We start from the raw sequence: 16,500 nt of genomic DNA, 5'->3' as shown, positions 1-16,500 counted from the left end.
GTTTCCCTCTACTTATAATCCTCAAATCGATGAAGCCGTTATGTAGCCTGGGATTGCAGGAGCCAGCAGCCTTTTGGGAAGCATGCACGGTTGACTAGAACGGTTCATATAGAGGAGACACAGCTGGGCTGCTACACCAGGATGCATAAGACAGGCCAGTGGCAACAGAGTCTTCTGTGGTGTCACTGCTGGGGCTATTGTGTCTGTTTCTGGGCTGGGTTTCTTATCGTAACGTGCATTGCTTGAAGCTCAGACTATTGACATAAATCTAAAGGCAAGTCCAACTGTTGGTCAACAGCCTGCCTTTGCATCCTGCATGTCACTGGGCCTCTGTCCTGCTTATGAAGTTGGCATAAATCCTTTTTTCCCCGTCTCCATTCCACTTTGCTTTGAGTTTTGCACCTTTTCAATTCTTGTGAACCATTGTCTGCAGAGGCTTGTAGTTTTCTTTTTTATGTGTGTATGTGTTCGTTTATTTTTGAGAGAGAGAGACAGCACCAGCAGGGGAGGGGCGGAGAGAGAGGGAGACAGACACAGAATGTGAAGCAGACTCCAGGCTCTGAGCTGTCAGCACACAGCCTGACACAGGGCTGGAACTCAGGAACCGTGAGATCGTGACCTGAGCCAAAGTCGGACGCTTAACAGACTGAGCCACCCAGGCGCCCCATGGTTTTCTACTATTCGGGTTTTTCTTCTAAAATTCCATACCGCTTGTGGCCATTGAGCCAAGTGTGCCCGGGATATTGCCGGCTGCTCGGTGGAACCTGTCAGTTCCTCAGGGAACCTGGGCTCAACGGATGGATTGTTTAAGGTTGTGTTGTTGTCTTTGTTTTCTGGCTCCCGGTGTTAACTGACATTTTAAAAATCTTTTCCAAGGAGAGAATCCTTTTGGTGCAAGGGCGAATGAAATTGATACGAAACTTAGAAGCTCCCCATCGCTTTTGACTTTGTCACGAGGTGTAGCGGGAAGGGGGACCTTCCAGATCCGATGTGTTGCCTCCCTCATTCTCAAATTCCCGTGTAAGCAGAAATTGAATGATGTGACCTTTGAGGTCCAGGCACTTTCCTGTAGCAGATGGGGAGTGCAGGAGGGCTTGGGAGAAGCTCTGTGTGGACAGCAGTTCAGGCGAGGGATGTGGGGACAGAGGCAGGCCTACAGTTCAGCCGACTAAAAGGGACTCTGGCTCTCTGGTTAATTCTTGGGGCCTCAGGAATAGCTTTCAGCTTCCCGCTTGTACAAAAAGCAGATTGAATTGCACTTTGCTGTTAACCAAGAAGCTGAATTCCTTTCTATTTATTGAACTGCACTTTCAGCGGCTGTTGTGTCCTATTGCTGCTAGGGCCCGGGCCTCTAGAGGGAGAGAGAAGTAGTGAGTCGTGGGTGCAGGTTTTAAACAGCTAGGGAGGGGTCTTCGGAAAAGAACTCGCCACATTTTCTCATCGCAGAGTTCCGAGTCACTCTTGTTGGGCTATAGGGCTTTGGTACACTTTGCTCTGGGCATGGGATCTTCAGTAGGATCCCATTTCTCCTTGGCTCTGCCCTTTCTAGGGGTGGAGAGAGACCTCTGAGAACTTGCAGTGTTTGCAAGGCCTGAGGTGGTTCCTCAGGCTGGCAGAGAAGTTGTAAGTTACTTTCCATTGAATACGAAAAGAAAGGCTAAGACCTCCCAGGCTAAGATGAAACAAATTAAAATAGACCCATTTAAAGCAAGGCATCAGATTGGTGTGATTTGTAACTCTGACGATCCCTGGAAACCAAAAGCCCTCTTCGTTAGCCCTGGCACCATCATCCCCTTCTCCTGACACCCACCCTTGTGCCGGGGACTGACTCTGCTTTGAGCGCTTTGCATTTTCAGCATTCACTCAGTTAATTGTATTTAGTGCCTGCTGAGTTCAACCTAGCCTTTAGCTCCTGTGTGTTTGATGGGGATTGTTTCCATTTATAATACGAAAGGTGTTGCTGAATCTCTGAAGTTAGCATCGAAGCCAGCTTGCTCAAGATTTATAGCTGTCATTAGGAAGTGAACAGTCAGTACCCAGGAAGGTCTTCCTTGTATTACAGGGGCCTCTGAACAGGGAGACTCCGTGTGATTCGGGACTGCAGGCTCACTGCAGTCTTCAAAATGCCACTTCCCCTGTGCCTAAATGTGTGGGCTTTCAGAACCGCTGCTGACTGAGAGTCTACATGAGCCCATCAGCCAAAGTCCCCAGAGCCTGTCAGACTCTGACCATTGATCCGTCCCTGAACGCTTCTCCACAAACACAAGACCCTGTGTTTGAACTGGTGGATGGTAAAATATTCACAGTGTGATGCTTTTATGCCGCCTACTTAAAAATTAACCAGATAGAAGATTAAAGCCTGTAGCTGTAAGAAGTGTTCAGCTCAAAAAATAGTACTCCTTGCCTAATCCAGAAAGATGGCTTATACTGCCTCTTGCCTTGTAAACCAATATGTTGATGTTTTGGTTCTTTTATATTCTCTGCCTTTCTTCCCTTTGACTTTCCAGAGACAGAGAACGTTAGAGCAAGAATAAATATAAGGGGCTGGGTAAAGGCCAACGGTTATCGACGAGTGGATCTGTGGTGTTTTTTTGTTTTGGGTTTTTGTGGGTCTGGCTACAGAATTGCCTTTGTAGCTTTCGTAGGTTTTTTTGTTTGTTTGTTCTTGAGGTTGTTTTGTTTTGTTTTAGTTTTTTAGTTAACAATGGAATTTCTTAAATAACTTAAAGAGAATTCATTTTTCTTTTTCTTCTATATTTTTTTTAATGTTTATTTTTGAGAGAGAGACAGAGACAGAGCACAAGTGGAGGAGGTGCAGAGAGAGAAGGAGACACAGAATCCGAAGCAGGCTCCAGGCTCTGAGCTGTCAGCACAGAGTCTGATGAGGAGCTCAAACTCACGGACCGCCAGATCATGACCTAAGCCGAAGTCAGATGCTTTATGGACTGAGCCACCTAGGGACCCCTTTTTCTTTTTATTTTATTTATTTATTTTTTTAATTAAGTAAGCTCTATACCCAACATGGGGCTTGAACTCACGACCCTAAGATCAAAAGTTTCATGCTCTACCAGCTGATCCAGCCAGCTGCCCCTAGTTTTTCTTTTATAAGAGAAAATTTGCTAACATTTATTGAATGTTTTTATTCTAGTCACTGTGCTTTCCATATATTGCTTTATTTAATTTTTATAGAACCCTCTGTGGTTGGTCTAATTAAAAAAGCCCCCCCTTTTTAAAATTACAAATAACCTTTCATTATTACAAAAATAGCAAATGTACAGTATAGAAAGTTGGAACATACAGATAAACAAGTATAAGAAGATAAAATACTGTATTCCTGTTCCCCAGAGGTGATCATTGTTAATACATTAGTGTGATATCCTTTCTGATTTTTTCTACACATATATATGTACTTTTCATTTCATCTAATATCTTGGCCATACTCAAATTTGTCCCATAAATGTCATTTGTATGTACTCATCTAAAATGAGATTCATGGGGCACCTGGGTGGCTCAGTCGGTTAAGCGTCTAAGGCTCAGGTCATGATCTCACTGTTCATGGGTTCAAGTACCGCATCAGGCTCCATTCTGACAGCTTGGAGCCTGGAGCCTGCTTCAGATTCTGTGTCTCTTTCCCTCTCTTCCCCTCCCCTGCTCGTGCTCAATCTCTCTCTCTCTCTCTCTCTCTCTCTCTCTCTCTCTCTCTCTCTCTCTCCTTCCCTCCCTCCCTCTCCCAAAAATAGAAATAAACATTAAAAAATAAGATGAGATTCACTGTAGGCCATAGTCACACTTGGTTATGTCCTTTGGACCTCATTTAATCTAGCAGAGTCCCTCCCTATTTTTTCTTCATGATACCCTCTTGTTGAAGAAACAGGACCAGTTATACTCTAAAATATCCTACCTTCTAAATTTGTCAGATTTCTTCCTTGTGGTGCCACTCAGTTTCTTCCTCTATCCTCTGCATTTCCGGAAAACTGGAAGTTAGTTCTATAGGCCTGATGGATCAAGTTGAATATTTTTGGCCAGAATCTACCAGAAGTGATGTGAACTTCCTATTTCATGAATGGTGCTAAGATCCATCATTGAATTAGGGTGGTGATGTTCTGATCTTGCCATTGTGAGGCAAGGTCCTGTTACTTTGTCTTTATGCAAATGTCCGATCTCCTGAATGGTTTTTACAGCGATTCACAGTGCTTGCTAGAGTCCATAATTTCTTTAGATGTTGTGGAATGAGGATTCTTGCTGTTATTATGAGTTGGCATACTTCTGTAAAGAACTTTGCCTCATTTTCCTGTATATCCTGAAATACCCCTTCTATTGAGAGAGGCAGATTCCAGACTCAAGTTTTTGGTTAGGTTACCAAGTTTTGAATAAAGAATTGCTTCAGTAGTCTCCAATGGTGATACATTTTCTGGCTTTCTCATTGAATACTGAAATGAACTCAAGAATTTTCATCAATTCCATGTGTTTTGAGTCACTTTAATTATTCTTGTTGCTACTCACGTTGCCACAGCATTGGCGAGTGGACATCCCTTCAAGATGTTTCTTTCGCTTTTTTAATACAGCCCATGTATATTTCAAAGCTGCCTTGCTTTCTGCCATCACTCAATTTTTCAGGCCCACTTTGTACCTCTCCTTACCAGATACCTGAAATCCACCATTTCTCTATGGAGAAAATTTAGGAGTTCATATTGATTTTTTTCAAATCAGTTTTTACATTGCACTATTTTTTATTTAATTTCTTTTATTTATAAATACCTTATCTCTTGCCACACCTGGGCTCAGTTGGTTGTGTGTCTGACTCTTAATTTCGGCTCAGGTCATGATCCCAGGGTTGTGGGAATGAGCCTTGCACAGGGTTCTGTGCTGAGCTGGGAGCCTACTTGGGACTCTCTCACTCTCTCTCCTCTCTCTCTCTCTCTCCTCCTCCTCCTCCTCCTCCTCCTCCTCCTCCTCCTCCTCCCCTGCTTGTGCATGCTCTCTCTCTCTCTCTGTTTTTCTCTCTCTCAAAATAAGTAAGTACCTCTTCTCTTTCACCAAAAAATGTTTACTTGCTTTATTCTGCAATATAAAGAAAATATAACTTTAAACTAAATTCAATTTTATAGATCTGGTAACTGAGGCTTTTGGAAGAACCTAAGTGAATATTACACCACACAAAAAAACACACTCTTGTCTTTCCAATTCCATTGGCAAAAAAAAAGCTGTTCCTAACCATAATAAGCTATTGTTATTATCTGAGCCTTATGTTTTAGTATATTTGATCTGTGGGAAAAAAATTATACTCTGAAAAAATTATAGAGTGGTAAGATACAGCCTTGGGTTTTTTGTTTTTTTTTTGTTTTTTAAGTTTATTTGGAGAGAGAGAGAAAAAGAGTGAGTGGGGGAGGGGCAGTGAGCGAGGGAGAGAGAGAATCCCAAGCAGGCTCCACGCTATCAGTGCAGAGCCGGACTCAAGGCTCAAACTTGCAAACTATGAGATCATGACCTGAGCCAAAACTAAGAAGTGGAAGCTTAACTGACTGAGCCATTCAGGTGCTCCGTCTTAGGTCTTTGTATGGAGAGGTACAGCCATAGAACAAAATGTGTTACTCATCATGTGAAAAGATTACCGTGTGTTTCCTGGTCCCTTGAATGAGGTATGACTATTTACACCGCAGTCAGTGGTACTGGGAACTCATTCCAGCCGGCACAGACTTTCTTTTCCTTGGTTTGTATACCTTTCTCTAGTCCCTCACAGTGTGGACGAGCTGTCAGAAGTGAGCCTGACTTTGACACCAAACCTCCCACCCTCTTTGCATGGCGCCAGCCTCTAGGTGTGTGACGCATCATTTTTATTTGCGTCCGCAGGTACCTGTTTGCTCTGCAGGTGAAGCAGGATCTGGCTCAAGGCAGGCTGACGTGCAATGATACCAGCGCGGCTCTCTTGATCTCACACATTGTACAATGTAAGTTCTGTTGGTTTCTCGATGAAGTCACGTTGGCAGTAACGGTGATGTGGTCAATGGGGGAAAATAAGCACATCCGCGAAAAACAATAATTATGTCTTTTTGTTATTTTGTTATATGAGTGCCCATGGATTGAAAACAATACCCCTAAAGCATCATTTAACAGGTGTAGCCCCCCAAACACTGGCCTGTGAATTCTGTGTCCTTTTCAAGGACTAGTGTGCTCTTGTTGATATCTCCGTTGATGCAGAGAAGAAGCTTGGACAGATGGTGGTCAAGTAAACTAGTTCGGTCCTGTTCTTGGATTTAATATTCATTATTGAATATGGTACATTAGCCTTAAGACATAAACCTGTCAAAGATGACACTTCTCGTATTCTGCTGTCCCAGGTTTAGTAAACCCCAAGACATAGGAAGCTGGACTGAATCCTAGTGATGCTTGAAACTAGATATTTTGCTTCCTTAATCTAGGCAAAGGATAAATTAGATTATACTCATTCTAAGGCATATTGACAACCCACCAGGGCATTTTTTTTTTCTTCTTGGCCAAGGCAGAAGTAACTTGTTGAAGTTACTTGAAATCGAATATGCACATTATGTTTCAAGAAGGTGATTATGTCACACGTATTAGCACTAGTATAAAAAAAAATTGTGCTGTCGTATCATTTTACAATTTCCGTTGTATCCAAAGCAGTCCCATATAATCAGCCCATTTGGATAACCGTCCAGTTAACATGATTTCCAAAGGTTCGTAGGAAGTGTCACTCCTAGTGGTCAATAAATTACTTAGCCTAATAGGATTAGGTGTTTCTAGAGACCATGCTTATCTTCTTATTTTTTGTATATGGGTCTTACTGAAGACCTACCGGACTTAGGAAGTAATGTTATTGATTCGCCACGGCAGCAAGAAGCTAGAGCCATCGATTCTTCCACTGGCCCAGCTGGAACCAGATGAGTTGGCGCTCTTCAGTGCAGAGCCAAATATTCTCGGTGCTTGTGATTTATAGCAACATGTAGGCCATGTGCTGCATGATGAGTGGAGGTGTATTGCCCAAAGTGTGACAGGCTGCTTCACATGACAAAACGAAGGGGAGATGTCATAGCAACCATTCACTCACTTTTACTCAAAACAGCTGGGCTCTCTGGTTGTTACACAGACCATAGGATTCAAAGAAAATGAATGACATGCTGTCCCAGAGGTATTAAATTGACAGAAACGGAGCTGGAGCTAGTGTTGTTAAGGTATAATTATTACTTTAAAGGTCTTTTCTTTAGATTTCCAGATCATAGCAATTTAGGGACTATGTAGAGGTTACATGAGAAAAATGGGCCTCCTGTTCCTCGTAGGTGAGAAATTTGTAAGAGGCTGCCATCTGACCAGCCATTTCTGGCACTAGGACTGCAAGATACTTCATGAACTTTAATTATTTTATTTTACCAAATTATATTATGTATGTTTATACCTATTTACCATTGCCTTTTCTCTACATGGTAAAGCATTTGGGGTTTGCAGTAATAATTATTACCTACAAGAGTTTCGAAGTTGATTTTTTAAAGTCCAAAAATGCTGTGCTTATTTAGAAGTCATAAGGTCATGGTCCACATGTCTAGAATTGACTGCCTAGAACAGAAGTGGTCCCAGTGGGGTGGGGAGGAAGAAACAAATCAGGAACATGGATGGATGAAATTGGTTGATGCCAAAGTTTTCTTTCCAACTGGTAGAGACGAGAGTGGAGACCATCCTGTTACGCTGGCACGATTGTTAAATCCGTTCTCACAGGGTACCTTCTGACATCCAGCCCTTGTGATACCCACAGGCTGGGATTGCCTTGTCCGCTGCCTTCTGGTTTGCTGGCCAGAGAATGTTGCCCGAGGAATGTAACAGACTGTGAAGTATTAATTGTATGTGGCTGGGTTTTCTTTCTCTGTTTCCTGGTAGCCGAGATTGGGGATTTCGATGAAGCATCAGACAGAGAGCATTTAGCAAAAAACAAGTACATACCTCAGCAAGATGCGCTAGAAGACAAAATCGTGGAGTATCACCATAACCACATGTAAGTCCCACTGGTCCCTTCATGTTTCCCTTGAGCTTCTCTCTGTCCTTCCAGCATAGGTGGGTGTAGACACACACACACACACACACACACACACACACACACACACACACACAGTAACTGTTGGGAAGAAAGACGCAAGGTGTGAGGGAGAACACAGGTTCATGGGGGCCATTGTTCCTCACCTAGGACTCTCAATGCAGGTTCCCCGCTCAAGACCAAAGTTCTAGGATCCTTGCTTGATTTCCTGTGATACTGGGGTATGTCTGGAATTGAGGATACCCATGCTGTGGAATTAAAGGGAGAGTGTAAGACCAGTTAATAGGAAATCAGAAAAGGGACACGGTAAACTAGGGGCAAAGTAGGAATGTCATGAAAATCTAGCACCTTTGTATCCTCTCCATTTTTTTGTTTTGATCAGTAAAATATTTTCAAAAGATGCTCCGTGCCTATTGATTTTGTTGCTGTTTTCAAGGAGGGTACTTGAGCCCTGGTGATAGTATGCCAGAGTGTTGCCTTGAACTTCCCTTACAAGTTTAGGCCCATTGTCAGCGACTAAAAACGTGTTTGAACACGATGGCATTTTGCTTTTATATGACCTTAAAGGAAACTCTTTGAGATTCCAAAAAAAAAAAAACTGGGCAAATGTGAGACAGACTTTTGGGGTGTTGTGTTACACAGGCAATAGGGCTTTTGTCCTAGCTGCTCGACTTTGGGTTGCAATGAATGGGAGGCCGGGTGTCATCTGATCAGGTAGCTCCATTGTTTGTCATGAAATGCCTTTTTATTTCCCAAGAGGAGTTGCCTAATCTCAAATTAATAGACACAGGCAATTCAAATCACCTGGACTTTCTCTTTAATTTTTGTTTTGTCAGCGGACAAACACCAGCAGAATCAGATTTCCAACTTCTGGAGATTGCCCGTAGGCTGGAGATGTATGGGGTCCGGTTGCACCCGGCTAAGGACAGGGAAGGTACGAAGATCAACCTGGCTGTTGCCAACACGGGAATTCTAGTGTTTCAGGTAAGAGCACTTAGAACACAGCTCAGTTCCCCTGGTGATGGAAAGATGAGTTGGCCCTTCAACTCTGATTGCACGTTGGGTGGGCCAAGTTAAGACCTCTGATGGTTAATTTTAGGTGAACGGAGAAACTAACCTCACCTTCGGGTTTCTATTTCTTTCTAGGCCCTCCACTTCCAGATTCTACTTCATTTGCCCTTGCTCTGGTTGGGAAATGCACAAAGATTTGCTTGTGTTTATTGACTTGGTAATCTTCGGTCAGTGGACCTGTGCTCAAAACACAGTATAATAGAATCAGGATTTCAGACCCCCCAAAATAAACACTTTCTTCACACTGCCACATGATAGTCATGTGGTTCCCCCCTCTCTTTTTTAACCTGTCGAGTTTTTTTTTTTTTAACCAAATTTAGGGATTCTTAAACCTAATTTAGGTTTTACCTACGTCAGCTTATTTGTGACTTCAGATATACATACTTGAAAAGGGTAATGTGTACTTTTAAAGATACAGCAATTTTATACATTTCTACAAAGCCGCGTAGTATAGTAACTTTGTAGTAAAACACTGCACTTGAATTCGTACCTGTGTTTTACTTAAGGACATAATTTTCTGTACTCTGAAATGTGTACTGTCTTTTTTTAAATTTTTAAAATATTTTTTTAATGTTTATGAGAGAGAGAGTGAGAGAGCGCACGCTCACATGCATGAGTGGGGGAGGGGCAGAGGGGCTGGGGACACAAAATCCGAAGCAGGCTCCAGGCTGTCAGCACAGAGCCGGACGCGGGGCTCAAACTCATGAACCGTGAGATCGTGACCTAAGCCAGAGTCCAACGCTTAACCAACTGAGCCACCCAGGCTCCCCATGAAATGTATGCTCTCTTGATTGCACTGTTAGATTCTTCTACTGACAGTGCTTCTTTTTGTTTCTTAACAGCTCCTTTGAGGTGTTATTGACATAGAATAAAATGCACATATTTAAAGTGTGCAGTTTCATAAGTTCTTGTATATGTATATCCTGAAGCAATCAATGAAATCAAGACAATGAACATATTCATCACCCCCAAAAGTGTCCTCAATGCTTTTCTTTTAAACAAAAGTGAGAGTAATCCATACTTTGGTTTCATAGGGGTATGGAGAAAGTGTCTGCCTTTAAGTAGGGTAATCTTTACCAGTTTTGAAGGCATAGATACATACACAATCTAAAACATTTTGGTTTATATTTGGTTTTGGTTATATTGTCCCTTCGTATTTTACCAAATTGGTCTCAGTGCTTCTCTGCTCCTGTATCAGATGTTTATGGTGGACACTGATTATCATAGGATCCTGTCCCAGGAGGAGTCGAGGTTGGGTTTCATATGGGAGAGTAAGAAGGGAAGGTTTGAAAGCAGTGTACGATACTTGAGGTATCTTAACAATTGCTCTTAACAATTTCTGAACTGCCAAAATAACATAGGAGTACTTGATGAGCAAAATGACAATAAGCCAAATGTAAAGCTTTCAGTCCTACCGTTAAATTTTGAAATCAGAACCCTTAAGCATTTTTAAAAATCATAGAGGGGGGGAGAAGAAGTGCCTCACAATTGAATTAACGTGCTTTGATTATACTTGATACAATCGAAATATTGAGAATTACGCAGTAATTTAATCGTGTACCAAGGCTGTATCTTGGAATTAATCTTGCCAGTGCCTAATTGCTTCATTCTTACCAATTTCAATACATGGTCCTGGTGTTTCAGCAGCTCTGGAGGAATTCTAATTTAGGCGGAGATGACAGGACAGATGGGAGCTGGTGTCTGGTCGCTTCCCCTTACTTCTCCATCACCCTGTTCCTCACAGGAACAGGGACACAGGAACACCCTGTTCCATCACACCTGACTTTCAGAACGAGGATGTGTGAGTCCTTCCCAGAGACTGTTCTCTGGTCTAGAAGACAAACCACAGGCCGGGACTCCCTTCCCCATCCTGCTTGTGCTGCTGGGAGCCAGACCAGTGTGCACCATGGGGGTTGACCACCAGCCTGGTGTGTTGCTTTTATGGAAATTAACAGTTGCTGCTGGTGAAGGCACATGGTGGGGCACCTCATTCTGCCACGTGAGCTGTGTGATTTTGGACAAATTAAAATAAATTCATGCAGCAGTTTCCACATCTGTGAAAGAGAGATAACAAACCCATCTCACTGGGTTTTGTATAAGGTTTGGTAAGATAAGGTCTGTAAAGTCCTTCCCCTGGCACTGGAAAGTGATGGTCACTAATTGTTGTGGTTGCCATGGTTTTTATTGTTATTTATCTTTCTTAGCATCCTTCCTTTGGCCAGCCACTTCCCTCCCTGGAGGCAACCTTAGTTTGAATACCAAAGCATATAATTAGTGAAAGATAATGTTCCAGGAACAGGCATCACCCACAGCTGCAAATCCTAGCAACTTCTCTAGCAAAAGGCATTCTTCCCAAGCAGTCAAAAGCAGGTCCCTATATGCAAGGCAAGCCACCTCCCATGTTGCTTCTTCTGCGTTTCCTGGCTCACTGGCTGATCGCTTCCTTTGCAGGGTTTCACCAAGATCAACGCCTTCAACTGGGCGAAAGTGCGCAAGCTGAGCTTCAAGAGGAAGCGCTTTCTCATCAAGCTCCGCCCAGACGCAAACGTAAGTGGGCGGGGCGGGATGACGCCGGGCAGGTGTCTGAGGGTCTGTACCCAGTGTCCTGCCCAGATGCTCAATCACCGTGCTGTCACCTGGGTAGACACAGCGAGGGTAGAGAATGTTCAGCCCCTCCCGACAAACCCATGCCTTTGCTGGGCTCCAGCCTCCAGGCCATCCCCTCGAGACCCCGTTCAGCATCCGCAGTATTCGGGGCGCACCCCTGGCCGCACAAGCCTCCAGCTCTCCCCAGCCCTCGCGTCCCTACTCTTGTCCCCTGACCTCTGACAGCACATTCTCGCAAGCTAAGCAGGTCCACCCCATTTTCTGGAGAACCCCTGAGGATGTCGCTCACCCCAGGACTGGATCAGAGAAGGAGCGTCTCCTTCCCCCCACCGCGGGAAATGGCAATGGCGGAGATGGCTGATTCATCCTGGTGTCCCCAACCAGAACTTGGGAGAGTTTTGTTCCCGTGGAAAAAAAAGATGATAAATGGCAGTCTAACCTTACCGTTCAGCTACCGAATGGATTAAATGAGCTTTTATGGCCTGACCTAGGAAGCAACCGCCCATTATAAGTTGTTTTCTATGGGAAAATGCTTTTGGAGTTCTAAAAGGCCACTTTCAAATGCAGAATTGCCTCAGCTTGTTTGTAAGTTGGGTCTGCCCAGAACTGTGAGATTCCCCCCAAAAGAGTTGGAAGTTCTGGGAACCGTTAAGGCTGTAGTAATTCCTGTTTATATAATAGGGCCACTTACATTGAGAGCATTCAGCCTGGGAATACAAAATTACACTCTCCCCTTTCCAGACTCAAAGGACATGACTTTTTCAGCCTTGAGTGATACTTTTGTGTTCCAGAAAAAAAAAAATGTTCATTTCCTGTGGGGTCCCCTGGAGGTTTGAGCCATATGCTACTTGACAGAGAAGAGACTTAAGACCAGTATCCAAAGTCGGCATGAGCCATGAGGGAGAAAACAGAAGAGTGTGTTTCAGTTATTTTAAGGAGGCAAAACAGGAATTTCAGTAGTTGGATTTTTTTTTTTTTAATTTTTTTTTCAACGTTTTTTATTTATTTTTGGGACAGAGAGAGACAGAGTATGAACGGGGGAGGGGCAGAGAGAGAGGGAGACACAGAATCGGAAACAGGCTCCAGGCTCCGAGCCATCAGCCCAGAGCCTGACGCGGGGCTCGAACTCACGGACCGCGAGATCGTGACCTGGCTGAAGTCGGACGCTTAACCGACTGCGCCACCCAGGCGCCCCTGGATTTTTTTTTTTAAGAAGGAAATAGGGGGGTGCCTGGGTGGCTCAGTCAGTTGAACATCCGACTCTTGGTTTCAGCTCAGGTCATGATCTCATGGTTCATGGGATGAAGCCACACATTGGGCTCTGCACTGACAGTGTGGAGTGTGCTTTGGGTTCTCTCTCCCTCTCTCTCTCTCTCTGTCCCTTCCCAGCTTGTGCTCACTATCCATCTCTCTCAAAGTAAATAAACTAAAAAAAGAAGGAGGAGGAGGAAATATAAGCCACGTAAACAAAATTTGTTCGTGAATTCTGTCACAAGAAATGTTAGGAGGGGCCCCTGAGTGGCTCAGTCGGTTGAGCGACCGACTTCGGCTCAGGTCATGATCTCACAGTTCATGAGTTGAGCCCCGCGTCGGGCTCTGTGCTGACAGCTCAGAGCCTGGAGCCTGCTTCGGATTCTGTGTCTCCCTCTCTCTCTGCCCCATCCCCACTCATGCTCTGTCTCTCTCTGTCTTAAAAATAAATAAAACATTAAAAAATTTAAAAAAAAAGAAACGTTAGTTCTGTGAATTACCCCTGTTTTCTGTTAGCTCCTCTAAGGAATTTTGTGAGGGGAAAATGGTTGAATGATGACTAGATTTTGTCATTAGGAACAACTCTATTTTACTAACTATGTGAATTTGTGGTCGTGCTATAATAAAATGCACCAGTGAAATTTTATTGGACATACTTCTTTTCTGCCCCTTTTCTCATGTTTCAACCTGATGTCTGTGGGTCAAGGGGGAAAAAATGGTATTTTCTCTTTTTAGAGCTCGTACCAGGATACCTTGGAATTTCTAATGGCCAGTCGGGATTTTTGCAAGTCGTTCTGGAAAATCTGTGTTGAACATCATGCCTTTTTTAGACTTTTTGAAGAGCCCAAACCAAAGCCAAAGCCTGTTCTCTTTAGTCGAGGCTCATCATTCCGGTTCAGGTAAGGATTCCATAGCATACCTCTCGTGTCCGCCACGGGAGCATTTGTCCCGAGACGTCCTTCTCCTACCCTCTGGTGCTGCTGCTACACAGTACACTGGGGAGCTAAGTGGAAAGTTGGCCTCCGGGAGCTATGGCTGGTGGGGTGATTGCTCGGTCATTCCAGCAGCCTCCTGGCATGACCAGGAGGTCATGTTCTGCTCGAACATTGGCCAAGAGGCCCTTCACCCCGCCGCAGTAAACTCCAAACAGGACCCTCTAATTCAGAAGGATTTCCTTTCTCTGGAGAAGCAAGTGTCTTGTTAACATTTCGTGTAGCCTTCGGGAATGTGGTGTGCACTTGCCCAGCACTGCTTCACTTTCTCCCTCTTTCAACAAACATTCGAGTGTTTCCTGCGTATCAAATCCTGTTCTAAGCACTGGGGATATACAGCCCTGTGTCCTCGAAGCATGTAGACTCTTGCTCAGGATGGTGGCTTCGTAATCAAACAATTATTTATAAGGAAAATGCCAAGAAATGCAACGGACACACATTTTTCTCAGAGAAACACAAGTTCCTCCCAGAACTGCTTTTATCCTCAGCTAGCTGAGAAAGCCCACCTGTCTCCCAGTTGTGGAAGGAGGGGAGGTAGAGACGGGGTGTTGTGTGTTTCAATGAGAATCCCTTGCCATCTCCTTTTCTTCCCTCTCGTTGTCTTCCCTTTAGCGGTCGGACTCAGAAGCAGGTTCTCGACTTTGTTAAAGAAGGAGGACATAAGAAAGTGCAGTTTGAAAGGTAAGAGAAACTTCGATGCTACTTCGGCTTGACAAGAGTCATCCTCTCCAGGTGACAGTGCTTTGCTCCTGACTGTCTCTTCACCCAGGCCTGGTGAATTACCAAATCAGGGCCTCACAGTCAACCTGGGCCAGTTTAGTGTTAGGAACATTCGAGGGCTGGGGCACACCTCAAGGATAAGATGAGATGTAAACAGACCAGGAGGGCCAAGTGAGGAAGAGGAGGAAACCAGCAGGGGATGGGATGGAAGAAGAACAGGAAGGAGATTGCAGTGGGGCTAAAGCACAGTAAAAACTTCCTCCTCTCTTTGTCCTTAAGTGTCTTGGGATTTGAATCAAAAGTATTTCTATAAACTTTTAAATTAAATACAACTTGGATGAGAAGCAGGATTTATTGCTGTTGTTAGCAAATGCTTACAGCTCTTGCTGAGTTCCATGCACTTTGCATACATTAACTCAGTCTTCATACCAGCTCTGTGAGGTCAGTGCTCTCCTAGCCCCTTTTTTTCAATGTTTATTTATTTATTTTTGAGAGAAAGAGGTTGTGAGCAGGGGAGGAACAGAGAGAGGGGGAGACCGAGAATCCAAAGCAGGCCCCGTATTGTCAGTGCACAGCCCGACGCGCGGCCCGAACTCCTGAACCGTGAGATCATGACCTGAGCAGAAACCGAGACTCAGATGTTTAACTGACTGAGCCACCCAGGTGCCCCTCTCCTGGTCCCTTTTTAAAGATGGAGACACTGAAGCTCAAAGAACTCAGGTCTCAGAACTGACAAGTGGCCCCTGGTCAACCAGCATCAAAGCCCCATGCCCTGAGCAAGGCTCTGTCGCCAGAGAGGGGAGAAGGTGAGAATCCAGAGATTAAAATAAAAGGGTAATTGGGACACCTGGGTGGCTTAATCGGTTAAGCCTCTGACTTCAGCTCAGGTCATGATCTGATGGTTTGTGAGTTCGAGCCCCAGGTCAGGTTCTGTGCTGACAGCTCAGCGCTTGGAACCTGCTTCGGATTCTGTTTGTCCCTCTCTGTGCCTCCCCTGCTCACACACTGTCTCTTACTGTCTCTCAAAAATAAATAAACATCAAAACAATTTGTTTTTAATAGAAGGGTAAAAGGGTGGAGCTGTGGTGCACTGAGGGCTGTTTGGTGCATGTGCATTTTTTAAAAACATTTTTCTTTTTTATATTTTAACATATCTTAAAATAACTGTGAAGTACAGAGATCACAGCAAATGTCCATATTTCTTTCTGCTTGTTTTTTTTGTTTGTTTTTGTCTTTGTTTTTACCTTTTTGTGTGTAATTACTGTTATGACAGATATGGCTAAAACCCCCTTAACGAACAGCCACCTTTGTTACTTCCCTTCTCTCCTTCCCAGAGGCAACAACTGCCAACTTCACATTATTTCTTTTACACATATTTATGCATTTTAAAAAAAATATGCAGCATTTCTCTCGGGTGTACTTTTTCATTGATTTAACTAGTATCGCACTGTACATAATTCTGCATCTTGCTTTTTTTTTTAATGTTTATTTATTTTTGAAGAGAGACAGAGCATGAGTGGGAGAGGGGCAGAGAGAGAGGGAGACATAGAATTCGAAACAGGCTCCAGGCTCTGAGCTGTCAGCACAGAGTCCAACGTTGGACTCAAACTCATGAACCGTGAGGTTATGACCTGAGCCAAAGTCAGACGCTTAACTGACTGAGACACCCAGCATCCTGCTTTGTAAACCCTGACCTGATTTGGAGATCTGTGTTGATGTTCTTCGGTATTGTGAAAGTATTTCATTTTATTTATCTGATTTTCTGTTGATAAACAAACCTGAATGTTGGTATTTTGTTTCACTCTGGCTGAAACAAAC

General features: G+C 43.9%; 1 protein-coding gene across 4 annotated transcripts in view; it reads left to right on the top strand.

Moving 5' to 3' along the window:
* FARP1 (FERM, ARH/RhoGEF and pleckstrin domain protein 1) overlaps positions 1 to 16,500 on the top strand; it is a 293,661-nt gene that overhangs the window by 219,248 nt on the left and 57,913 nt on the right. For all 4 annotated transcript variants that reach the window (XM_078432359.2, XM_078432357.2, XM_078432366.2 and 1 more), the window contains exons 6-11: positions 5,851 to 5,948; positions 7,888 to 8,002; positions 8,878 to 9,025; positions 11,564 to 11,659; positions 13,706 to 13,869; positions 14,575 to 14,643. In XM_078432359.2, the coding sequence (XP_078288485.2) occupies positions 5,851 to 5,948; positions 7,888 to 8,002; positions 8,878 to 9,025; positions 11,564 to 11,659; positions 13,706 to 13,869; positions 14,575 to 14,643 (690 nt within the window). The remainder of the gene's footprint in view (positions 1 to 5,850; positions 5,949 to 7,887; positions 8,003 to 8,877; positions 9,026 to 11,563; positions 11,660 to 13,705; positions 13,870 to 14,574; positions 14,644 to 16,500) is intronic.

The sequence above is a fragment of the Panthera onca genome, chromosome A1, assembly GCF_046562875.1.
Source record: "Panthera onca isolate mPanOnc1 chromosome A1, mPanOnc1 haplotype 2, whole genome shotgun sequence".
Taxonomy (NCBI): domain Eukaryota; kingdom Metazoa; phylum Chordata; class Mammalia; order Carnivora; family Felidae; genus Panthera; species Panthera onca.
The sequence above is the reverse complement of the archived record's forward strand: the minus strand, read 5'-3'. Positions and strand labels throughout refer to the sequence as shown.